The sequence below is a fragment of the Phaenicophaeus curvirostris genome, chromosome 1 (genome assembly GCF_032191515.1).
Source record: "Phaenicophaeus curvirostris isolate KB17595 chromosome 1, BPBGC_Pcur_1.0, whole genome shotgun sequence".
Classification (NCBI taxonomy): Eukaryota; Metazoa; Chordata; class Aves; order Cuculiformes; family Cuculidae; genus Phaenicophaeus; species Phaenicophaeus curvirostris.
In genome coordinates, this window is record NC_091392.1 from 3,877,072 (window position 1) to 3,902,658 (window position 25,587).

General features: G+C 42.6%; 1 protein-coding gene across 2 annotated transcripts in view; it reads right to left on the minus strand.

The window, feature by feature from the left end:
• Nucleotides 1–444: 444 nt before the first annotated feature.
• PRKCQ (protein kinase C theta) overlaps nt 445–25,587 on the minus strand; it is a 65,410-nt gene continuing 40,267 nt past the window's right edge. For both annotated transcript variants that reach the window (XM_069860034.1, XM_069860116.1), the window contains 6 exons: nt 17,175–17,266; nt 14,744–14,806; nt 10,166–10,304; nt 6,674–6,862; nt 3,848–3,976; nt 445–2,336 (listed from right to left, as the gene is read on the minus strand). In XM_069860034.1, the coding sequence (XP_069716135.1) occupies nt 2,181–2,336; nt 3,848–3,976; nt 6,674–6,862; nt 10,166–10,304; nt 14,744–14,806; nt 17,175–17,266 (768 nt within the window). In that variant the 3' untranslated portion in view covers nt 445–2,180. The remainder of the gene's footprint in view (nt 2,337–3,847; nt 3,977–6,673; nt 6,863–10,165; nt 10,305–14,743; nt 14,807–17,174; nt 17,267–25,587) is intronic.

Sequence of the window (25,587 nt, forward strand, 5' to 3'; positions counted from 1 at the left end):
CTTCAAATGCTTAGAAATGCAGCCTCTAGTCTGGGTCAGGCCATCCAGACTCCATCCAGAGCACGTGGACAGTGCCCAGCCCTCCCAGGACTTGGCTGATCCAACCTCATTCATTGGTCAAAGGAGGATTGTCCTGCAATAATAACGACCTCTGTACATCTAGCTTTGCAAACCCTTCGAGATACCAGACCCCATTTAGATCTGTGCCACTTTCTGGTAATGAAAAGGAACATTTTACTCTCTTCCTGGACACTTTTTGCAGCTCCAAATCCTCATTTTACATAGCAATTCATAGAATAGTTACAGTTGTTCAAATGCTTGCTGACCTTGTGTATCTATGGATTGAAATTCCTCTGCGAAACTTCCCCCAGGAAGTACAGGGCTATTTCAATGTCTTTTCTAAGTACCTTTGTTCTTTGTCCCTATTTAATGACTTCAATCCCATTTTCCAATTGTACACAACATTTTATTAAACTGTACAAACAGCACTGGCATTTAAAAAAAATCATGTTAGCTGTTCTAATTAAATACGATGACCAGCTGCACAAACTACGAGCACAGATGCCCCCTATGTTTCATGCAGCACAAACAAGGATTTTATGAGAGTCACTGGACTGAAACCTTTTTCAGGGTGCTCTGCTTTTCCTGTTGGCGTTAGGCACCTCTGCTCTTGGTCCTGCAGGACCTGGTGCCTGCAATCACTGCCAGTGGTATCCCAGCACTGCCTGCAAGGCTGCATTCACTCTGTTGGCAGATCCAAGTTGACAGTCCAGAAGAGCCAGAAAGGTCCATTTGAAGGGAATCTGATTGTGTGATGACTCACCTTCTAGAGCTCCTCTTCTCCTCAGACTGGAGCGTTTCCTGCAATGAAGCTCCAAATGCATACGCTTCCATTAGACCTAACACCATCTGGGGTGATTATCTAGGACTAAGATATTACAGAATCCCCTGTTTGGGCTTTGACTTAATTTTGACCTGGTCTTTAACAGTGTTTCAGTGACTAGCAGTCACTGGTCGGTTCACCTCTCTAACCTCAGAAAACAGAGCACCTTTACTTAAAAGGATGCCATGATGAAAGGATCACAGAAAAGTTTTTTTTTAACCCATTAACATTTCCACAGATTGCAAAGGGATAGAACACACAGCAAAACGTCATGAGGTGAAGGAGAGGACCACCTTCACACAATATGCTGTCCTGCCCTGTGACCACTGGATATAGCTTGTTGACCTATGACCGTGATGCATGCCGAAGAGTTGGAACATCATTTAGAGCAATACAAAGTGTATCAGCACCTGCAAGGACTGATTACTACCTTTCAAGTAAAATATGCCAATGCTGTGACTGGAAGGCCAGTTTTACAATGCTTAAATAATGGTTTGAGGAAACCTCTTCTACCTTTCTCATGCAGTTTAAAGATAAAACTCCAGAAAGCCTAGTCCAGATTTTTCACTGAGTCTGCTGGTGTGAGGACAGCTAAAGCTTTGGAACAAGGGTTCTCAAGGTTTCCTGCTGGACATGGCAACGATTCTCCTTTAGGATTGAGTCCTTAGATCCAGGGCTTTTGAGTGAGATGTATGGATGCTGGAGTGAGCACCTGAGAAGTCTCTGTCCCACTGGAGCAATATTGAATTCTAACACCTGTGAATGTTACTTTTAGAACATGTAGAGACTAAAATTGCACCTATGCAGAATTCTGCACGTGTACAAGTGGAGGTTACCAAAGCACCCAGCCTGAAGTCTTCCCAGATGCACTCGAGCCTTGAGCAAACCACTTGTCTGTCATTAGGATGGTGAAGAAGGGCCAAGGTGAGAATTGCAGAAATATGCACTGACATCACCAGAAGATCAAATATATTTGTTTTGTCTTACAGAGAAACCCGCTGGCTGCGTGTACAAGTAGTGGGGAACAGGTTTTGGCACCTCCTCATTTTCAGATGCTTCCAACTTCAAGAACATTGGGAAAAGAGAGAAGACAGACCAAGAGATACCATTAAGAATCTTCATCATTAATGAAGAGTGGCTGGCATCTGCCACAGACTGGAATACACTCCAGGCATGGTAAAATCTTGCATCGCAGCATTTTTCTGTCAGGTTCTTGATAAAAATAACCATGGCACAGTCTTCCGTTGACACAGTGTTACTCAAACCACTATTGAGAATTCCTTCGGTAAGGCAGATCTCAGGAAAATATTTTCTCCATTTTAGGGTTCACAAAAGAAAAGTTGCTGAACATATTTTGGTCCATACTGTTAATCAGTGCTCTGTCAGCACAGGACAGTCTAGGTTTTTCATTGAGAAATTCCTTGTCAAAGTTGCTGCAGTCACTCGGAGATTTCTTCAAGAAAAGAGAAAAAAAAGTCAAACCACTAATATTCAGATCTTGACTACAACGGTACTGACCCTATCAAACTTCTTCTTACAGGATCAGCTCAACTAGCTGGGAGCAAGCTCAGCTGAGCCAACAAACCTGCAATGCATTTGCTCTTGGTCTTTTGCACAATGATTAGTTACTCCAGCCCAACTGATGCACAGTAACATGTCAAACTGCAGTGAACTTTTGTCTGAGCTCTTAATATCCAGCAGGCAGTGCTAATCACTTGCTTATTACCATCCTATTGAAGTAGTAATGGGAATAAATATTATATATGAGGCACTGAGCCTGCGATCATCGAGTTCTGCCAGGCAGGGATGTTACAGCTGTGTAACACTGCAGACTGGACCCTTCAATTAAATAAGAATTGTGAAGGACACTAAAATGAAAGTATTATGCACTTGTCAAATTTAATTATATTATTATTAATTATTATTAATATTTTTAATAATTATAATAAATATAATTAAATTATAAATATAATATAATAATATAATAATATAATAATATAATAATACAATAATATAATAATATAATAATATAAAATAATTATAAATATAATTAAAATTTCAATAATAATTATTCTTAATTATTATTAAGAATTATATATAATAGTTATATTATTATAATTATATATTATTAATTACTATTAATATTATAGCTTAATAGGACACTTATTGATGGTCAGGACCATCCAGACTTAGCTGATTACCTGGTTACTTGAACTGCTTTTCCTTCTATACTCTCCACTGTGCAATGAAAGATAATGGGCTGTACTTGTGTGATTAAAGAAAGGTGTTTCAAGCGGCATCCAGACTCCTGCTATTGTAGCTGAGAAAGTGATGAGTAGTTTAAGGTTTCTCAGGACTGGGCATGCCAGACCTGGGCTTATAGCCATCCAAAAAGAGTAGTCATGTTGATTAAGCTGGTTGTCTGTCACAATCATGTTCCCAATAACTGGACATTGTGGCAGATCCAAACTGAAGATGCCTTCAGCTGCTTGCATCTGATACACACAACATACCAGGCAGCCTATGAACGATTTACTGCATTTTGACATTTAAGTAAGAGTGAACACATGCCACCCTGACTGCCCAAGACCAAGTTACTCCATTTGCTTTTAGACAGGGAGGCTGCATGTGCAGAGCAACCCCAAACCAAAACACTGACAGTTAGAGGGCATTTTGAAAGTCTTAAATTGGCACCTAAAACTGTTAGCTCCAGGGTGAAGCAGACATTTATTCACCTTTAAAATGCTAATTCCATGAATCTAAACAGACTTGGAGGTCTCTGACATTAAAGACCCATGTCTGAACACTTTGGATAGTGTCTCTGAACAAATAGCTTTATAATTTTACTGTGGGTCCTGGTTTTGGTTTATTGCTCGCATGTTCTGGAAAGTTTAAACATTCAAGGAATGAATGATTCATGAAAGAAAGACATGAGATGGGTGGAAATGAAAGATGCATCCTTACCACTCTTGGTTTGAAAGGAGGCTCCATCCTTCTTTCTTCTAAAGCCTCCCAGTTTATTTCTCGGAAAAAGGCATGTTGGCGAATGTTCCCTCTTGCTCCCAGTCTCCTCTCAGGTTCTCTCACAAAAAGCTAGAATGTTGAAGAAAAATACCTTAGCCTTTCATCAATAAGAGTATATTCATTAGCACAGAATCTCAGACTTCAAACTCAAGCATGGTTGGCGAGAGTGTGAAGGCTCTTCTAACTTACTAAATTTCTGATTGGGGGATCAGTTTAGATTCTTAACCGAATAGGTCAATACTGAGAGACCTTGGCCTTATTTTTTCTTTGCAGGAAAGAGAGGACAAATTTGCTACAGTGGCAACAACATATGTGTCTGAGCATGCAAATACGAAACTACACAGGTGAAATACCTGGATTGCACTTGGAAGCCCTTGTTTGGACAGATCTTGTTGTCAGGATTTATTTTGTGAAAATACCAGTCTGGCCTGCGTGAGGTCATGTTCACCCCTTATGCCCTGGGACATCTGGACTGTCAGTACTTGACCCTTTATAGTTAATGGAGAAAAACAGGTATCTTACATGCAAATAATCTGACCTCCTTTACACACTTGAAGAAGAGATAAAAGACACTTTAGAAGTGCTTGCCTTGTTCCTCTGAGCAGCTCCAATGTTGACAACCACCTACTTTGTCAAGACTCTCAATTCAGATAGCTTGCACTTGCTGTACGCTACAGGCTATAAGTCATGTGGATGACTGATTCTTTTAGTCCTAATTAAGGTAGGAAAAAAGCTAGAACTGGGGCTGTGTCTTTTCACTATCAGCTACATGCAGGTCTAAGCCCACTCTTCAGCTTAGCCTCTTTTGTCATAGAAGTTTTTATGGTGATGCAGGAGCCATTTGATTCTGGAAGCCGCTGAAGTGTTTCTGGAGGAGAGTTTCAGGAGTGCTAAACATTTCAGAGCTCCTCTCAGTGTTCATGAGCAGGAAGTAATGCTAAAATATTGCTGTACTGTGGGTGTGAATAGTTTAAAATTTACCTTTACATCTGCAGTAAAAGGTCTGGGGCCTCCAGGCTAGCTGGCCCATAGCACGCCAGATCCTAGATGGACGATTGGTAAAGTCAATGGAGAGGAATAGTGGCAACACTTGATAGCAGGTGACCTGAATAGACCCAGTATGTCCTACTTCAGAAGCAAGGGCAAATTTTCAAGAGCACTTTACTATTGGAGGTCATCTCATAATGGATTTGGGTTGCATATGGTAGAAGTTTCTTATTACTGTTTGGCCAACAGTGAGCATACAGTAGGTATCAGTCAGCAAAGGACAAATAGAAATATATAATGCCAAAAGCATCTGACTGTATGGACCCCTGAGGGCCTGTTTGAAAAACAAACAAACCCACAGGCATTGGGCTTTGGTGAACACTGTGGCCAAAGACTCACCAAAAATGAAGTGTCCTGCAGAAAACTGATTACACAACAGTGCAGATTCCCCAGGTTAAATTCTGTGCTCATAATACAGGCATTAAGCAGGGTGGAATATATAATTATAGAGAGAATAGCTGTATGCAAGGAAGTTTATTTTTATAAAGATGATTGCCACCTCCAGTTCTGACAGAAGTACATGTTAGTTGTGCAAAATGATGGCAGTGTATGTCCTGGAAACAGATGTTCAAAATCTCAGTCTGCTTGGTATGTCTGCCTGAACAACTGCTTTTGATTGTTTTTCTTTATTATCATTATATAGTGATACCTAGACTTCTGAGACCTACTGTACACAGCACAGATGCAAAATGAATCTCTTCTCCAATTTTTTTCTAGTGAAATACTGTATGTTGTCTTGTAAATGCAAAAGTCAACATAGGGACTGTAGGTCAAATATGACCAGAATCTTGTGATGAACAAGTTACCTCACATCAGCTGAGCCATTATAACCCTCTGTACAAGCTCTCTGACCACACTCTACTGCAAGGTAGGATGTCTTAGATCATGTTCAATGTCAGTTCAAAGCCTGACGGAGGGGCAGCATCTTCTTAGACTAGTTGTGACTTCCTTGTATTTTTATCTTGCAACTCTAGAATAATTTGCACCCCAAACCATGTATGTCACAATGCTAAATGGGCCGGGGCTAGGAAGGAGGCAATGCAAAAATCAGTGTATTAACAGAAGGGAAGCTAAAAGATGAGGAGGATGCCCATTAAAGGAAAATGGAAAAGTGCTCTACTCACTAAAGACACTACGCATTGCTATGTAGGAGATTAAAAGGGCCCAAAATCCAGGTGACACGGTGCTACTAGCTTCAGTGGGCTCTGCTACTTCAGGACACAGCTCAAGCTTTGTAAACTTGCTCTTCAGCTCAGTGCAAGGATGTAACACCTTCTGTAATGAAAGTCAATCTGAACATCAATGTGAACTACTGTAGATGTCCTCATATCTCTAACGCACAAGAACTACTTCAACCTCTTATTTTCCAAGGACGTCTGTAAACCTTAGTTTGAAGCCTGGCAGAATATCTTTTCCAGGAGTTAACATGCCTTACACCTAAAGGAGTGCTCTGCAAAGAAACCAATCTCTGCTGGTATCTGATACCCTGTGATCCTACTTAGAGGATGTGAGGAGCTCAGGAGCTCAGCTCAGGAGAAAGAAGACACAAAGATGGCCTTATGACTTAGGTCAGATGTTCTTTGAGGTCCACAGAGAAGAAAGCGATTCTTTCTGGTCCTAACACACTGTTTTTTTTCTCTGAACAACAGCTGAAGATGAATAAATCAAAGAAGACAGTTCGGTCAAAAAGACTTTTGTTCGATACGTAGTTATTCTTACCTTCACCAAAATGTCCTTTGCATCCTTGTCAAGCCAGCGAGGGTAAAATGGATTATCCATACGGATAGACTGGAAAAGCTCCTCTTCATCTTGGCCGTGGAAAGGAGATTGACCAATAAGCATCTCATACAAGAGGACGCCAAAAGACCACCAGTCAACAGAGGTGTTGTACTTCTGACCCAGCAATATCTGCCCAATGAAAGGAATAACAAAGACAGAGACAAAATATATGATGTCAGTATTTCAACTTCAGAAGCGTGGCCAGATCCTGAACTTTCAACAGACACTTTGCACTGAGTGGCACAGCAGAGGTGCTCTACCCGGCCTGCGGCATGGGCCAGAACATCTGCCAGCAGTGCAGGGGCTGTGGCTGAGGGAGCTCCAAGTCGCAGCCACACACTACAGATAACAGGTTGCACGTTTCTCTAGTTATATCAAGTTACCTGAACAAATTCTTGGCTACCACGGAGATCTAAAGCATGAAAAGTGAGGAAAGTCATCTTATTTCTGCTCTCCAAATTATACCAAGGGTACAAATCAGGCTTCTGAACTCCAAGAAGACAAATGGTTAGGCATTAGCATTTTGGGACTGATTGAACTCATAGAAGCTGCATTTTAAAACTACAAGTTTGAAAGTGCAAGGGTACTTTAGGACTATCAGTCAGTGGAAATGGTGTGAATCTATCTCAGCAAAATGTGCTGTAGGAAAAGCATGATGAGCCAGTTGCTGATCTGTCCTCTTCACATCGACTGAGTTACAGGAAGAGGAATTGGAGTTTTGTCCATGGGTTTGTGTCTTTCCATGCCAGCTACAGCGAAGGCTACATCCACTGTGCAGGGGGTTAGTTGCAGTGACAACCTCTCCAAAGAAGAGATGTGGCTTTTTCCTCCTCTACACAATTGACCAGACACCACCAAGTTCTCAAACTTCCCCTCTGGGGAAGCAAAATTAATCTCACCTGCCTTTAGATATCAGCTATGGAGATACCTAAAGCTGAACCAGTTATCATTAACTCCTTTTATAGTCAAAGAAGAAAATTAGTCAAATTTTAGACATCCACCTTAACATCTATGTGCCGTAAAATACAACCCCCTATTTGTTTACTTTGGTTGTCAAGGAGCCTGGACAACTTGCTCAAATATAGATATTTACCTTGCAGACGTCTGAAGGTACACGCGATGACTACAATGACTAAGATCTTTATCAGGATTTCAGAGCTTGAGAGAGGAACAGTACAATTTAAAACACAATCTTTACTCTTAAACCCACAATTTGGTTGCAATGCAATGCTTTGTACTATAGCTGTGGTGTAGGTATCAATGACGAGCCCTGGACGTGGCTTAATACCAGTGAAAACAACTATCCAGATCAATGCATATAAAACTGCTGATAGTTAAAAAAATATGATTTACAGATCTTTACTGCTTGCTCTGAGGTACACTTCCCTTGGCAACCAGTTCCAGTGCCTCACTACTCCCATGGTGAAGAAATTCTTCCCAATGTCTAGTCGAAATCTGCCCCTCTCCAGTTTATACCTGTTCCCCCTTGTCCTCTCACCACAAGCCTTTATGAATGGTCCTTCTCCAGCTTTCTTGTAGCCCCTTCGGGTACTGCAAGGTCACTATAAGATCTCCTCGGAGCCTTCTCTTCTCCAGGCTGAACAAGCCCAACTCTCTCAGCCTGTCCTCGTATGGAAGGTGCTCCAGCCCTTGCATCATTTTTGTAGCCTCCTCTGGACCCATTCCAACAGTTCCAGGTCCTTCTTATGTAAAGGATTGCAGAACTGGACACAATACTCCAGATGAGGTCTCACAAGAGAGGAGTAGAGGGGCAGAACCACCTCCCTCGACCTGCTGGCCACGCTTCTTTTGATGCAGCCCAGGACACGATTGGCCTTCTGGGCTGTGAGTGCACACTGCAGGCTCATGTCAAGCTTCTCATCGACCAGCACCCCCAAGTCCTTCTCTGCAGGGCAGCTCTCAATCACAATACATACAACATCTTTCACTCAGAGCCAAAAACCCAGGAATCAGCAAGACTGCCTAACATATTCCTTCTAGATCACTTATAAACAAAATCATCCCAACTTGTCCTTCTGAAAAGACACATTATTTTTATAAGGCTTTACCTTTTACATTATAAAATGACTGGAAATTGAAACTAAATGTTTTATGACAGTCAAAGAAAAGATTTATTAGCTTTGCAATTCTCTGGAAAAAATAAACTTAGCAATTTCTTTTTTTTTTTTTGTCAAAGATTTTTTGAAATAAAAAAATTGTTTGTCTACTGAACCAAAGTCCCCTTATTTGCACGGCTGTAGCCAAGGTCTGTAACAAATTACAGTGCTAGCAGCTTCCTTGAAATACTGACAAAAAGTCCAGTGCTCCTGCCTTTGGCAGGAGAAATGATCCATAAACTCTAGCAGTACTTTCAATTTAGAGGTAAAATGTTTTATATGCACTCGTTGAATCTCTAAAACAAATGATAGCACAGAAATAAAACTCTGAGCTATTTTAGTCATTGTCTTTTCTATGAAGTAAAATCACAGATAATAGATTATCACTTGGCTCTCTTTTTTTCAGTATCAGAAAATAGCTTTTTTTTTTTTAAAATAAAAGCATATTGAAGTGTAATAAAAGACAATTGCAGCTTGATTGGAGAGCACATTTACACCTGCTCTAAGGCAATATAAATCCAATTGATTTGAAGAGACCAGCCCTCATGTCAGCAGTGACATAACCTAGATCAGAACTGGTGCACAGTAAAAAAATCAATGAATTCTAGTGGTGGAAAAAAAAAAAGCTGTAAAAGCTATTTGAAAGTACCAATATCCATCATGAAAACACTAAAACCAGGAAATGGGATCTTGAAAGGCAAATAAATGGATTTCAGAGCGATGGCAGACATGATGCATGGATGAGTCCCAAGTTCTTTTCCAAGCTGAAAAATGTTTTCTTTGGCCTTAATTTGCTATGTAATTAGTCAAAGCCTCTCTATAGTAAGATCTATCATTGTGTGAAGTCATCAGGTTAAAGGAGTTTTCTCTTTTCTGGAGGGATCTAGTCCAAACTATCTAAATTTACCAGGGGAAAAAAAACAATCAAGTTTCTGTCTGGTAAAAAATGGAAAGAAATAAGCTAGTAGGTCAGGTTCCAGCTCTTCTCCAGACAGCAACATCTCTCCTTTGAGTGGTGCCACTTAGAGGAGAAAAATCAGGATGTATGACCACTCTCATGTTTACGCCTTCAAGCACCTCTATCCCCTTTACAAAAAGCTCCCCAGTCCCATTTGTACAAATTATGAATTAGCCATAAAGATATGCAATGCCAGACAGCAACGCAGACTCTGAGTCAAATCGAAATCCAGTTTCCAGCCTGGAACTGCTCAAAAGCAGGTTATTAGTCTTTGCATCCTCCACCACTGACTGACAGTCTTAAGACACATTCTCCATCTCACAGCAGTTTGCTGCCCTCCCTGGACCCCACACCTACCTCAGGAGCAATATAGTCAGGAGTCCCACAGAAAGTACTCGTCTTCGCATCTCCAAACATGTTCTCCTTGCACATTCCAAAGTCAGCAATTTTGATGTGCCCCTCATTGTCTAAGAGTACATTGTCTAGCTTCAAATCTCTGTAGAGGAAGAGAAGGAAACCCCTTCTTTAAAGTGTCACAGAGCCACACAAGCTATCTTAGCAGGCTACACTTACTGACTTGCTATCTGCCTCTATGTAATGCCTACGTGTTGCAATTGCAAAGGAAGGCTGAGGGCCAAACAAGCTGCTCTCTTGGTCTTCAGTATCCCTATTCCTCATTCCTCCTGTCCCAGTACTGATTCATTTGCTAGAGAAGACTTCAGCCAAGACATCTTCTAAAAGCTGCCTCCTTCGAAGATGCAGAAGAGTGAAGCTAAAAAGGGCTTTGTGCCAGCTGGTGCTTCTGCCCTAATACAGCCTGGAGAAGGTGAGCAAGAAGGGACGAGCTAATGTGCACTTTTTCCTTCACTGGGAAGCCCAATACCCTCTGAAGCTGCTGCCAGCATTCTACAAATGCTGGAAGGGGTAAGGACCCACAAGCCTTGCATGGCTTGCAGTAGGTCAGAATGATCCCATGCATCAGCAGAACACCCACTACCTTTTAACTGTTGGGTGGCCCTGTCTGAGCCCCAGGCATTTACAAAGCCCTTCACACATAGCTGCTGCCCAGATGTTATCAGATGTTTCAGGTTCTGTGCTACTGTGGGAAGCAAAGAGCCCAGAGAAAGAAAAAGAAAGAAACGCACAGAGAAGGAAATAAAAGCAAGTGAGCTGATGACTCATGGCCACTGACAGAGAACAAAGAGGTCCTTACATGGGAACAACCTCTGAAAGAAGAGAAAAGCATGCAAAGAAAGAAAGAAAAAGGCAGAAAGAAAGGAAGGCTGGCATGGCTTCTATGTTAAATTTTTTATGTCTTATCTAAAAGTTACACTTTTCATTGAAAGAATGACAGAGGGAAATGTTTGGCTCAGTGATGATGCACATCACTTGGGATGTGGGTAAAATTTGGGTTACCTGGTCCCACAGCACTCATGTTCTGCACTGCCCATCCTGTGCTATCAATCACTGTGCCTCCTCAGGGTTCCTAAAGAACCCAGACACAACAACTGCTTGTGCTCACAGACGAGAATATGACTGGTCTTTTTCAGCCTCTGCTGATTCACAGTCTACACACATTCTCTATGTCTCAGGCAAGATTTCTAACCATGAGGCTGCTGTATAGGTACCCTCCCAGTGACAACTGTTATACAATGTAGGTTTTTTTTGTCTAAAATACCTTTGAGTCCCTCAAATAAGGTAATTTCTAATGCATGGTGCTCCTGAGATCATAGAACCATAGACTAGTTTGGGTTGGAAGGGACCTTAAAGCCTATCCAGTTCCAACACCCCTGCTGTGGGCAGAGACACCTCCCACCAGACCAGGCTGCTCAAGTCTCCATCCAGCCTGGACTTCAACACTTCCAGGGATGGGGCAACCATAACTTCCCCGGGCAACCTGTTTCAGTGTTTCACCACTCTGCTTCCTAATGACTAGGTTAAATCTTCTCCCCTTCAATTTAAAGCCATTCCCCCTCATCCTATCACTCCGTGCCCTTGTAAAAAAATCACTTCCCAGCTTTCCCCCCTTCAGATACTGTAAGGCCTCTATAAGGTCTCCTCGGAGCCTCCTCTTCTCCAGGCTGAACAGCCCTAACTCTCAGCCTGTCCTTATAGCAGAGATGCTCCAGCTCTCTGATCATCTTTGTAGCCCTTCTCTGGACCCATTCCAACAGTAGAAGTCTACCTACAACTGCAGGAAAGAGCTGTTCAGCCTTCCTTTGTGCAAAGCTCTTCAACTTGCTTCAGCCAGTTCCCAGTTAGGGTGGGGGACCTCGTTGTGTCTGCATAGTAAATTGTTGTCAGGGAGCAATTGTTCCTTGCTGCTAGAATATGGCCCAAGAAAAAGTGGGAGTCATCAATCAAAAAGAAATACAAAGACAACCAAGACATTTGCTTTCCAAGTGGCAGACACTCGTGTTGTCACAATTTCCAGTTGGAATGACTTATTTTAGTTACACCATTGAGATCAATCTCTGGCTGCCAGTAATGCTTTTATTCATCCTGTAGATCGAAGCACAACAACAACAACAAAAAAACATCACCGAGAGTTTGATTTCATTATTTTGATTAGGCTCAAACCCACTGGCTCCAGGGATTGGAGGTTCTGCCAAAAATGCCTCGTCTCATTCATTAAAATTTAAGCCAGCATTTCCATATGTGGGTGTATGAAACAGAACAGCTGAAATCATTTTTCTTACTACATCACAACTGATGTATTTTCAAAAATGATTTCTACTCACTTTCCTACGTGCTTTGTTAGCTCTGACTGAGATACTGATGGCTCTACATTCCCAATGGATCTTGCTGTAAGTGTCTTCAATGAAAAAAAGGAAAAAGAAGTAGGACTGGTTAGATCTTTTCTTTCAAAGCCTGATACCCTAAGCAATGCTGGCATTGATTCTTGGGAATGGGATATTTCTTCCTGTCATCATGCTACCCAGTGTCTAGCTAGCCTAGTTTGCCCATGTTTCCCAAGGCTCCAAACTCTAAACAGGAATCATAGAATCATAGACTGGTTTGGGTTAGAAAGAACCTTAACTGGAAGGAACCAGTTCCAACCCCTCTGCAAGCTCAAAGCCTCATCCAACACGGCTTTGAACACCTCCAGGGATGGGGCAGCCATGACTTCTCTGGGCAACCTGGGACAGTGACTCACTACTCTCACAGGAAAAAACATCTTTCTAATATCTATTCTAAACCTCCTTTCTTTCAGCTTAAAGCTATTATCCCTCATCCTATCCCTGCATTTTCTGATAATGAGCCCCTCCTCAGCTTTCCTGTAGGCCCCCTACAAATACTGGAAGGCCACTATAAAGTCTCCATGGATATTTCTCTCTCCAGGATGAACAACCCCAACTCTCTTTCCTTTCATGAGGAAATGGGTCCCAAATCCTGACACACCACTGCTGTGGCAATTCCAAAGAAAAACGTGAATCATAAACAAAGTGTCATCATTAACAGTCCCGCCACACAGAGTCACAATATCCTGCAGTTATTTTTAAGCAACTTCTCTGAGAAGTCCAAGTAAACATGACAGACACGACACGGTGATTTGGGCACTTCAGAAAATGCTTCCCTTTAGTCATCTTGAAAAATAATTAAGAGTCAGAAACTTGCTGAGACCCTAGAGATCATCTTAGCTTAATGCCATTGATATTGACCTCATGTTTACACAATCACCATCATTGGTCAATAAAGACTACAAATGGCTCCCACACGAGTACTTATAATGAATAATAAGGTGGTTTATATGAACCAAAGCTTGCTTTTTAATGGGAGAGTGGATTGTAAACAAACGATTCAATTTTAGCATTTGTTCTAATGTTCACACTACATGACAAACATTGAAATAAGCTCATTTTAGTTTCAGCAAACATCATTGCTTAAGTGAGCTTTCTCATTTGTTTATGACAAGCTATTTGCTTTCTGCTTTCGCAGAAGGCTGCAATGTAGTAAGCAAGTTTTGCCTTTAAGATGAGCTGGAGTAATGCTCCCCAGAAATTCAGTTCCTCCTTTTGGCCATGGGAAAGCACACTGTGACCCGATTTCTGCAGCCCTTCTTGCTTCCATTTTGTTTCTCTTCTTTTAGATAAATCTGAAGCACAATACCTGTGCATTAGATCAGAACACCTGTGATAACTCTGAAGCTCCAAGGGAATTCAAGCAGAAGCTGGAATGGGCAGTTTCTTAGTAGAGGATTTCTTCTTGGGATTTGATAGACTGATGCATTGTGGACTAAGTTCATACCAGTAACTTTGGGAGAGGACTCATCTGCCTGAGTGCGGCTACCTGCAAGTGTCCCATCTAGTCACCACTGGCTGCCTATAGAGCGTGCTGGTAGATACAAGCACTTCTCACACACACTTTAACATCAGTTTGATGAACATAAAAAATGCCCACTCCTCTCTGCTTACTAGAAAAGCTTGGGTGGCTAGCTCAGATTCATGATGGTAGGTGAGATGAATCTCATCTCCCCACGGAACTGTGTACAGATCTGACAACAGCCCCAAAATTAAGGTGTATCACTGTCTCTCTGTCATTGTTACTTGAGCTGAGCTTGTCACCACTGTCCTATGGCAACCAGTGCAGCACATATACCAAATTTCTCATGGCTAACTTAACCTTACATACCTTCATCCATGGAAGGATAAGTTGGGTGTCTATGCTGGGTGCTATGTGAATGACTCAGTGTAAATGCATCAAAGGGCTTGTTTTAAGGTCAACTGAAACAGGACTGGCTTCTCAAAAAGGGCTCAAACCTGCCTTTCCTACACTATCTCTTCAAAACAAACCAGCCAGACTCTGTAAAAAGGAAACCTGCATAGAAAGGCAATTCCAGTAAGGACATCCAAGCAACAGTCTCTCAGTTACCATTAGTGCTTGTAGGGAAAGCAGTAAAGGTTTAGTGTATTAGACACTGAAGAATAAAATTACCTGTATATTATCCCCTTGGAATGGAGGAACTGGAGCCCACATATGATTTCAGCAGCATAAAACCTGAGTGATGGAAGGCACAAGTTACAGTGGATGATTTCCAACAAGCGCATTTCAACTAGATCCAAAAAGACAGAAACTTTATCTCCACAGAAGCCAAAATTTCATTAGGTTCCCAGAAGGCTTGGAGAGTTTCCAGAAGACTTGGGGCAACTGAGTTTTACAGGTAACTGATGGATGATGTAAGATTCCCAAAAGCACGCCACGCATCTGGTAGCCGAGATCCCACTGAAACCACTTTGTGAAATTGTAGGGATTTGGAACCTACTTATTTTCAGGGTTTTGGAACCCACAGTGCACGGCTAGATGCATTTTTTTTTATATAATTGACAGTGAGAGCATGTACTTCAGTCCCCAAGGATGTCTCCAGATCAGCTGTGGAGTGAAGAAACACCACTCAACTCCTACTACCTATCCTGCCTCATCTCAAGATTTGGTCCTTGTCACAAGGAAGGCAGACCAGGTGGTGTCTGTGCCTCTCCCTTATTTACATATTTAAATTAAATCAACAAGTTACAGTGATGAAACCAGACTGCAAACTGCAAATTATAGTTAATGCTTCAGACCTCAAAAGGGCAGCTAGAATTTGCCATGTTCAGTAGCTGCTGCACAAACAGGGGAGCATTCCCAGCAACGGGACAGGCAGGTGACCATCTGGGTTTGGAGGCACAGACAGTCTCCTTGGTTTGTCAAACAGACCTCTTGACTGCTCAGATTTATGGCTTGCTTTTGAAATTTTATCCAAGCTATGAGTTAGCTAGCAGCTTGGTGACCTTCCTCTAGAGCCTTTTTGACCTTGAGATCTTTCTTCTCAACACATTTCTGCCTAAAGGACAACACCACATCCTGCTGCAAAGAGGCAGCATAAGGTGGAAGCACCATTGCACGATGAAAATGCTCTCCCAGAAGGAAATGTAACTGCAAGGTCGTATGCCCCTCCAGTGTTGTACAGCTCTGCTCCCTCAGTCTTCAGTGCATTGGCCTTTAATTCTGAACATTCAAATGCTTTAGAAAAAATCATCGAATTAAACACTGATTTAAATGAGGTTTTTTTTAAATTATTAAATAAAAAATAATTCCTACAGTAGTTTCAATATTGACTTTAAAAATACCTTCTGTTTGCAAAAGGATTAAAAGCACCTTTCATTTTTTCTAGTTCTTCTATTTATTTTAATCAAAGCTAACTAAATTTTTAATTCTCTGTTCATGTACTAATTTTTTGTTTAAATTTGCTTTTTGCACTTTTGCTTTATCTCTTTCCCCCGCCCCCACTGAACCCTCAAGATGAAAAGCAAAAATCCTATTACTTCTAACAAACAACAGCTTCACCTCTGATCACTGGACTCGGAACCTCAGTTTAAGCAGGTCCTGCAGCAAGGCTACAGGCCAAGAACAAGGTATTTGGTTCCACAGATGGATGAAAATGCATCTGTGGGATTTCTTTGATGGTGGTAAATCTGGGGTGGAGGTTGAGTCCAAGATGTTATTACTGGGGCCTCCAATTATGGGTTGAGCAAGAAGTCAATGAATGCAATGAAGAGCAACCCCAGGGCTGCTGTATATCACAGCAGACAACCTGTAGGTTGCTTTAAAATTGCCCTCGTCCATGGGCCAAGTGAATAAGACCTTAGGTATGCTTCAGGCTGTTTGTAGACAGTGGAGGCACTTTCAGAGGTAAGGTCTCAGATGGAGTGAATGGTCCCCCTGGAACCCCTCTCTGTTTGCAGAGGGATTGCACTACTGAGAAGGGGACTAATAGAGCAAGCAGGGCAGCCTAACAGGCAGCTTCCATCCAGCTCAGCTCTCAGCTCTGAACAATTGTTTGTGGGACTATGCTAAGATTAACATAAAATAGGGTAGTCAGGTCACAGGCTTAGAAGGAGGTTCCTTGTTTGCAGGCTAAAGGATAAGCCTGCAGGCAGATGTAATTCTGACAAGGCTGTTGCAGCGTCTGTAACGCTTCCAGACCGAAATAGCTTCCCTGGTTGACCAAGAATGCAAAGCAAGGTCACGTCTGACTGAAATCAGCTGTGTGGATGGGCTCTAAAAAGCCTTGTGTGGGAGGAGAAAGAAGACGGGGAGAGGAAGCGACTTGCTCCAAGTCCATCGTTGAGTTGGGGTGATGATCCACATATCTGTTTTGTTCAGTTAGGAGAAAGCTGGGATAAAGTGATTCTCCTTCCAGCACAAGCATTATCCCCACATTGCAGTAGGATAAGGTGTAGAGAGGTCAAATAATTTATCCAAGGTTTCCTCTACAGGTCAGCACCAGAACTGGGAATAAAATCAAGATCACTGGTGTCTGCAGCTGCTGCCTTTGCTTCTACCATGTGTGTGACCTATAAGCCAAAAGGTAATAATAATATCTTACGTTGCTCTGGGAAGGTCAAACTTATGACAGCTCTGGATATGGAACATGAGGTCTCCTCCATTGAGGTATTCCATCACAAAAAAGAGGTTTTCCTAGAGAATGAGATAAGATGACAGTAAGGGGTCGGGAAGAGGGAGATAAAAGTGAAAAAAACCCCAACAAACCCAAACCACCCAGAAAGCACTCAAAAAGAGGAAGGAAAAGGTTACAGCGAGGGTTCGTTTCTCCTCTTTGTTCTCTAAGGCTGTAGTCACCCTCTCTGCTCTGACTTGTATAAACAGCATTAGTAAACATTGCAAATCCACTTAATAAACAGGTGGTGCCATTGATTTTTACCTGCAGACCTCAAGGCTCAGTAGTAGGGGATGAGTAACTCTACAGTGCCTATATAACAGAAGGACAGATGGACCAGCTTCCTGAGGGACTACTGGATGAGCCAGAAGTAAATCCCAAGTCTCCTCTGTTTCCTAACCCAGTGCATTATCCATCTAGTAGAGAGATCCCAAGTGAGTGTTACCTGCATTCCTGCACGTCTTTTGTGGAGACACATGGGTCTGACTTTTGCAAGTTATAAGAAACACTGGCCAGATGCAGTAATCTCTTTTAAGCACATGCTTGATAGTAAGCCTGAAAGCTGCTCTAATAATAAGGCAAGATATAACTTGCTAGTGGGAAGATTCATGAACTAATCATATTTCTGGATGACCATTGAGTGCCTGCATGTCAGAGAAGCCTGGAAAAAGATCCAGTCCTTATTCTCAATTGCATGTAACTGTCAGCTCTTTGACCAGGGCGGTGGAAAGCTCTCCTGGTACATAAGAAGGATGGAGGAATCTGTAAGGAAAAAGCAGAACCGATCACAAAGGTTTTCTATGCAATCCTTGATGTACTCCACGCTGATTGCTTTGCTGCTGCCCGAGCCATAACTTCACCACCAGGCCCCCATGCTAAACAGTTGATCCAGACCAATTCCTTCCACATTGAATTGTGCCTACAAAGCAGGAGAAATGCCTTTTTCTGGAAGAAGAGTATCTATGCCAAAAGGTATGCTCCTCAGTTTAAACTTCTGTTTCAGGAATCTCAGCATTTTTTGCATGAATAAAATAAAATGGCTTTTTTCCTCAAAAGCCTCTCTCTGTTCTTAACACATCTGAAGTTTGTCATCTCTATGCTATATTAAAATTTATGAATAGCTCCCCTTTGCTGCGTATCACAATTTTGGGGGGGAGGGGGAAATAAGAGTTCTTTTCACTTATATTTTTAACAGTTAAAGGAAGATTTTTATCCATAAGACTTAATTTAAGTATCTCTGGTAGCAAGCCAAGAGCTGGCTATTTAAAAGAACTAATGTTTGTTCCTTTCAAGTAACAGCTGTCTGCTCTAATTAGTGCAAGATTTCTTTAGCCAGATACTCTTAATTACAGTACTCTTATTCAAATAGAACTCTGGCTGGAACCCCTACCTGTCATGTGACAAGCACAGAGCCACATCTGGCCTCTGAAAAAAACAATACAAATTTTGCCAATAAACCAGCCAATAAACCAAATGGATGAAGGTTTTCAGTTTGATGATCTTGCATCTGTAGATGTCTGGGCACATCAAGTCAGTGTAGGCAAATAAGAAGGCCAAACAGAGATGGGCAATTTAGTATAGAAATAACATAAGTCACAGAAGCAATATGGGCTCAGGAGCCCTGCCAGGAAAACGCACAAATGCTCTTTGTGAAGGTACACTGGAAGGTGATGAGGTTTAGCCCACAACAGGTCAGCAGCCACATGTATCAGTGGGACAGAAGAAATCTCACAGGTCTTCAAATGGGCCAGGTTCAGCTTCAGTGGGTTGGAAAGGAGAAAACCCATGGGTTTCTGTGGAAAGTCCACAGAGTTAGGCTACACCTTATCCTCCGTCTTTAAGTATACTTGAAGTTCATGTTTATTCAGCTGAACAAGTGGTCATGCTTGGCTCACTCATGGATTTGAACAGCCACCTGCTGCACCTATTTAATTGACCTAGGGTCTCTAACTTGAAACTGGGGACTTTGGCAGCATCCTTCTGCCACCTGAAGAAAGAAAAGGTGGAGGAGGCAACCCCTAAGATTAACTGGCATGCAAAAATCATTTTATGAACTCTATTGCTCAATTGTCCAAAGCTATGAAGCTGAAGACTACAAATTTGACTAAGGCATGATTAACACTGAAGTTCATGGTCTACCAGGTCCTGTAGAGTGGTATAAAAATGCTGTTGAAAAGAAAGACACCATCATTCTACCTTTTCTGCTCTGACACTAGGGAGTTCCCCTAGTTTCTTATAAAGGCCAGTAGTCTGGAATGACTCATGGAGAAAAAATACTTGAGATTAGCCCTAGGTACGTCATTATGAGTAGCGAGACAAAACCAAGCAGTGCAAGCATGAGATCTGCAGAGCCATAGAACATGTTAAAAATGGGAAGCAGCAAACCCTATGCTTGAAACCACTGAAAATTCAAGAGTATGCTAGAGGTTAAAAGGCTAGAATGACACAGAGGACACACTTGCAGATAGGCTATGACCTACACTTTCTCTTGTCCCGGGAAAGTTATCTGATGGCTCCTGTCTGCTACTGGCAGGCTCTGAAGTCTGTCAGCACCTGAAGCAGGCGGGAATGGGTTAAGTGGGTATTTCTCAAGATGTGGCAGCTGGGATGACATGACTTTATCATACTCTTATCCCCTGAGATCCTCCTAGATTAAGGATGCTAAGCAAACTAACAGGAATGCTGTTCCTCAGATGTGTGACACTACACATCTCTGAAGGAGGCTTGGGAAAAGCCCTTCACCTTTAGCCTACCTGTCTGCCTTGGAGACAGACAACAGACAACTTGCTGACCGCCCGTGGGAGCATCCTTGGGTAGAAAACACTCAAGCCAAACTTCTGGTCACAGTCCCAGACTCACACAACTGAACAGAACAAGTCTGGTCTTACAGCAGAGATTAGGGCCACCTTCTGCAACCACAGAGCTCAAGTAATTTCCTGCACTCAGCCATGGACTCTGCCCCAGGATAGTTGGCACTCGTCTCCAGGACATCCATATGTCAGATATTCCCTAATTCTAGATTATCTTCTGGGGACTTCTCCATTGTAACAAAGGGACCATGACAAACACCTCTGTGGGAGAACAAAATGATGCTCCTACAGCAGACACAACCACACAACTGGATGTCATACAACACAAAATTAGACACATACAGGTGTGCATCCTGCACACCTGCACATGGTTACCTAGATGACTCAATCCTGCCAGGAATGATCACTGTAAGAACTCAATTTCTCATCCCATCAGTCCCTCAGTGCCTGTGCTGAGCTCAGCTCCTCTCTGCAGAACCACTGGATTTTTCGGCTTTTCCAGGACATGGCAGGGATGGAGTTAAACCAACCTGCTTCTATTCTGTATGCAACTGCTGTGAGACTGAATAGTCACTATCAAAGATGCTTTCAACTTTGTAAACAATGAGTATAAAGCAGGCAGCATTTAAATTGATCTTTTGAAGGTATATCCTATAGCAGGCTCTTAAAATCCTCAAACCAGCTGGAAGCCCTCCAGAGCACTTTTCTGCAGAGATGTTCAGATTTTGTTTTCTTTGCATTTGAAAGCACTTGCATACATACAAATACACAATTTAACATCATTTACTGAAGAGCAAAAATTTTTCTTCCCAGGGCTTCCAGAGGATGAATATCAGAATAACTAATGCTACAGGATGGTGTTATTTAGAGCAGTTACCCTAGCAAATGGATCCATGTGGAGAAGGATCCACACGCACGTTAAGAGACCTAACCTCATTGCATGCCCATTGAATTAGATTGGTCCTTGCCAAGAGACAGGTCTGAAAACACGAAATTCTTGCAGCTAATTCTAGTCTCACATTTTCCTGTAGCTGAGCGCAGGCCAGTCTGGGTGCTCACCCATGCTTTGGATCTATTTTATTTCATGGGACAGATTAGAGTTAGAGTTCTCTCAGCCCTTTTCCAACACATCACCCGTTGAGTGTTGCAGTCTCATCACAGCATCCTATCCGATGGGAAAGCAAGCAATACATGTGAGCCCCTCACTGTGCCTACTCCCATGGGGAACAGCTAACGCAGAGTCAGCACTTGCTAACAGGTGACCACAGGAGGTATTGACATTGCTATTTGCACCATCTGGGGACTAGCAAAGTCACAGAATCATAGAATCATAGTTTGGGTTGGAAGGGACCATAAAGATCATCCAGTTCCAATCCACCTGCCATGGGCAGCGACACCTTCCACTGGACAAGGCTGCCCAAGGCTCCATCCAACCTGGCTTTGAACACCTCCAGGGACGGGGCAGCCACAACTACCCTGGGCAATCTGTTCCAGTGCCTCACCACCCTCATTGTGAAGAAATTCCTCCTTATGTCTAGCCGAAATCTGTCCCTCTCCAGTTTATACCCATTGCCCCTCATCCTACAAAGCCAACAAAATCATACCAACAGCTCATACCAACAAAGCTGGTGAGGGGGCTGGAGAACAGGTTTTACGAGGAGCGGCTGAGAGAGCTGGGGTTGTTTAGCCTGGAGAAGAGGAGGCTGAGGGGAGACCTCATTGCTCTCTACAACTACCTGAAAGGAGGTTGTGGAGAGGAGAGTGCTGGCCTCTTCTCCCAAGTGACAGGGGACAGGACGAGAGGGAATGGCCTCAAGCTCTGCCAGGGGAGGTTTAGGCTGGACATTAGGAAAAAATTCTTTACAGAAAGGGTCATTGGATACTGGAACAGGCTGCCCAGGGAGGTGGTTGATTCACCTTCCCTGGAGGTGTTTAAGGCACGGGTGGACGAGGTGCTAAGGGACATGGTTTAGTGATTGATAGGAGTGGTTGGACTCAATGATCTGGTGGGTCTTTTCCAACCTGGTGATTCTATGATTCTATGATACTATGATTCTCTGTACTTGGCACTGGTGAGACCGCTCCTCGAATCCTGTGTTCATTTCTGGGCCCCTCACCACAAGAAGGATGTTGAGGCTCTGGAGCAAGTCCAGAGAAGAGCAACGAAGTTGGTGAAGGGGCTGGAGAACAGGCCTTATGAGGAACGGCTGAGAGAGCTGGGGTTGTTTAGCCTGGAGAAGAGGAGGCTGAGGGGATGGGATCACAGAATGGTCAGGCTTGGAAGAGGCCTCTGGAGCTCCTCCAGTCCAGCCTCCCTGCTAAAACAGGGTCACTTCCCTGGAGGTGTTTAAGGCACGGGTGGACGAGGTGCTAAGGGGCATGGTTTAGTGTTTGATAGGAATGGTTGGACTCGATGACCCGGTGGGTCTCTTCCAACCTGGTTATTCTATGATTCCATGAATGCATCCAAGCGAGTTTTAAATATCTCCAGAGAAGGAGATTTCACATCCCCATCCCCGGTCAGCTGTTCCCATGCTCTGTCACCCTCACACTAAACAAGATTTTCCTCATGCTGAGGGGAGACCACATTGCTCTCTACAACTACCTGAAAGGAGGTTGCGGAGAGGAGGGTGATGGCCTTTTCTGTGAAAGGGTAGGAATAAAAACTTGTTCAAATAAGTAAATAAAGTTAGAAACAAAACTGAACTTAAAAAAAGGAAACCCTATTTTTATCACAGAAGATCACTGATATGCTAAAAGAAGAATAAAATATAAGCACTGGAATGCTAGTCACTATTTTGGCATTGCTAATTTTGGGATTTCACAGAATTATAAGCATGTTTTTCTTCCTCTTTAACATAACAGTATCCCTTTAAACCTCATAAAACAGCTCCCTGAGCTTGATGTTAAAATTCGCACCATATAATTGTATCAGCTGACTATCTGGAAACAAATATTACTGCAGTAAAATAAAAGAGTTATATTCAAAAACTTTTTGGGAAAAAAGTCTCAAGTGTTTGCATTTTTTCTCATATAACAAAACATGACAAGTATTCTGAGTTTCAAAAGCACTGATCACTCAGCCTCCACAGAAAGAAAAAGAAGTATTAGGTGCCTAGTGCCTACAAATACCTGTCTGAAGGGCTGTCAAGGTTTATATATTTCAGCATTCACTGATTACCTGGGTTAAGGCCAGGAAGAAACTCATGCCAGTGCTCAGAGAACTGTCAACAGATTATATGACTTTTTTTCCCCTTTGGAGACATGGGGACTACTGAGGTTCTTTTTTCAGTGCAGGAATATTCCTGGTTTTACAGCCCTTTGCAGAGAAACTCAGTACACGAGGCAGCTCAGAAAACTTGCAAGCCAACACATGAGAGAGTCAGAAAGTCATGGACACATGCATTTCTGTTTGAAAGGACTTATGTATCCAGTGATGCCTTAAAAACAAGTAAATCAATTTTTCAATTGAAAATCCAAGTTTTCAATATTGAAGTCCAGAGAGGGACTACGAAGCAGTGCCCTGACTTCTAAAACAATCGCTCTAAAGGATATTACAACTGGACCATGCTGTTCTTTGAGCCGTGAAAGACTGTCCATGGCTTGTCACAGCTCTTCTGCCCTGAATGACTTCTATGCATTGAGTGATTGCTGCTTGGCTTGCAAAGGTCAGAGGAGGAAACCAGAAGCTAGAAATCAATCACAGCCCAGAACAGCTTTGGCCTGGGCAGTTACATTCCAGCTTCTCTAACTGTGCACTTCAGAGCAAAACGGAGAGATCAAATAACTTTAAAGTGGCAATGTTGACTTGGGATCAGACAGATGGAGACGCTTTCTATATGTCTATATGTCTTTCTATATGCTGTCCATAAGACACCGTAGGAAAAGATCACTTGGGTTTTTTGAGCCTGGCATACATTTTCTTCAGGCATTCATTGCTTTTCCACCCTGCAGGTTTTCTTTGCCTCAGCCACAGCTGGAAGCAGTTCTCCCCTTAAACAGCTAGTAAATCTCATCTGGTCCTGACATGACTCCATTTGGCCTCTCATCTTTTTGCTATGGTCTCATGAGGGAGGTGGACACTTGAATGCATTGTCTGAAACCAGAGCTTCAGGCTGAAACAGCTGGATCCATCCCAAAGCTGATGTCCACCTTCCCGACCAGGGCTGGACTAGGCTGAACCACAGAAAATATGGTTCTGCTGCTGCATGCAAGTCAGCCGCTAGAATTAGTCAACCTGTCCTTGGGCACCTGAAATATCAGGCATTACAAGCAGCTCTCCCTGACGTTATAAGCTCCTTCACAGAGCTGTGACTGTTGTGAATATTTTGCCTTTCTAATTAAGTCCTATTTTCTTTACTTTTGGAGTCTGGCCATTTATAATTTCCTCTGAAATCTAGCCCCTCAAAAAAGGGAATTAATTTCCTTCCTCTTCAGAGAAAGGATCCATTCCCGGGATATGCTGTTCTCATCGACGGTCCTAAAGGGGTTAAATGAATGCCTGGGCTCAGCGTCACATTGCCTATGGCAGTTCCCTGCTATAAATTCAATCTGTCTTCTAACAGGTGCTGCATCCCACAGGCGACTGGGATATACCACAGAGTTTATATTTGTTTCTCCTGACCCTGCAGAAGCAGCAAGCCTCTTGCTGAGCAGGTCCTAACCTCACACCAAGCATGGTTTGTGTCACTAAATCCTGGAAATGAGCAGGGACTGGGAGCATCCTAACAAAATGCTGAACAAACAGCCTTAAGAGAGTGAAGTTGCTCTGAATTCGGGCTCAAGAATAGGAAACATCTCTAAAGAGTTGTTTGGATAGGTTGGACAGACAAGATAATCTTTCCAATTTCCTTCCATAATTTTCTTCTACACCTTGTGTGTGCTTTAGTGTTAAAATGATTGGTTGTGACTATTGAAAAGGCTCTGAAAAGTTAATCAGTTGATGGTTTGTTGCCATGTAGAGCCATGAAACAATATGTTACTTAAATGTCACTTCAGTTTTGATTTGGAGGCCTAAGTAGGACTTCAGTTGAAGATGCTTTGTGCTGCCCTTCTGAACTTCACCAACAGTGGTCCTGCATGAATTAGGAAGTCTGGTGTGATTTAACAGTAACTGCAGGCAAAGAAAATTGCCAAAGTGAATGACAGCCTATTTATTCTCCATAACCAGAGTTTCCAGAGTTAGTTCTGATGCAGGCTAGTTGTTGCAGCATACTGCTTCATGGTCCAAGAGGTTTAGATAACACCACTGTAGGTGCATCTACACCCTGGCCATGGATGTGGCCTTTGCACGTCCTCAGCCCAGGGTACCAGGATGCAGATTTTAATAGCAGGTCTCTGCAAAGCTACCTCAATCAGTCTTGGATACCATAATCCTCAAATGCCCTGCTTCCCCTTATGTTAATGTGGGGAAGGCGGATGAAATTTCTGTAGCCACTTTCCAAGTGGTTGACCCGAAGATCCCTTCCCTTAGCATCACCTCACGTCCAAACTACTCCCTAACATCTAGCAGACTTAAGCACTTCAACAAG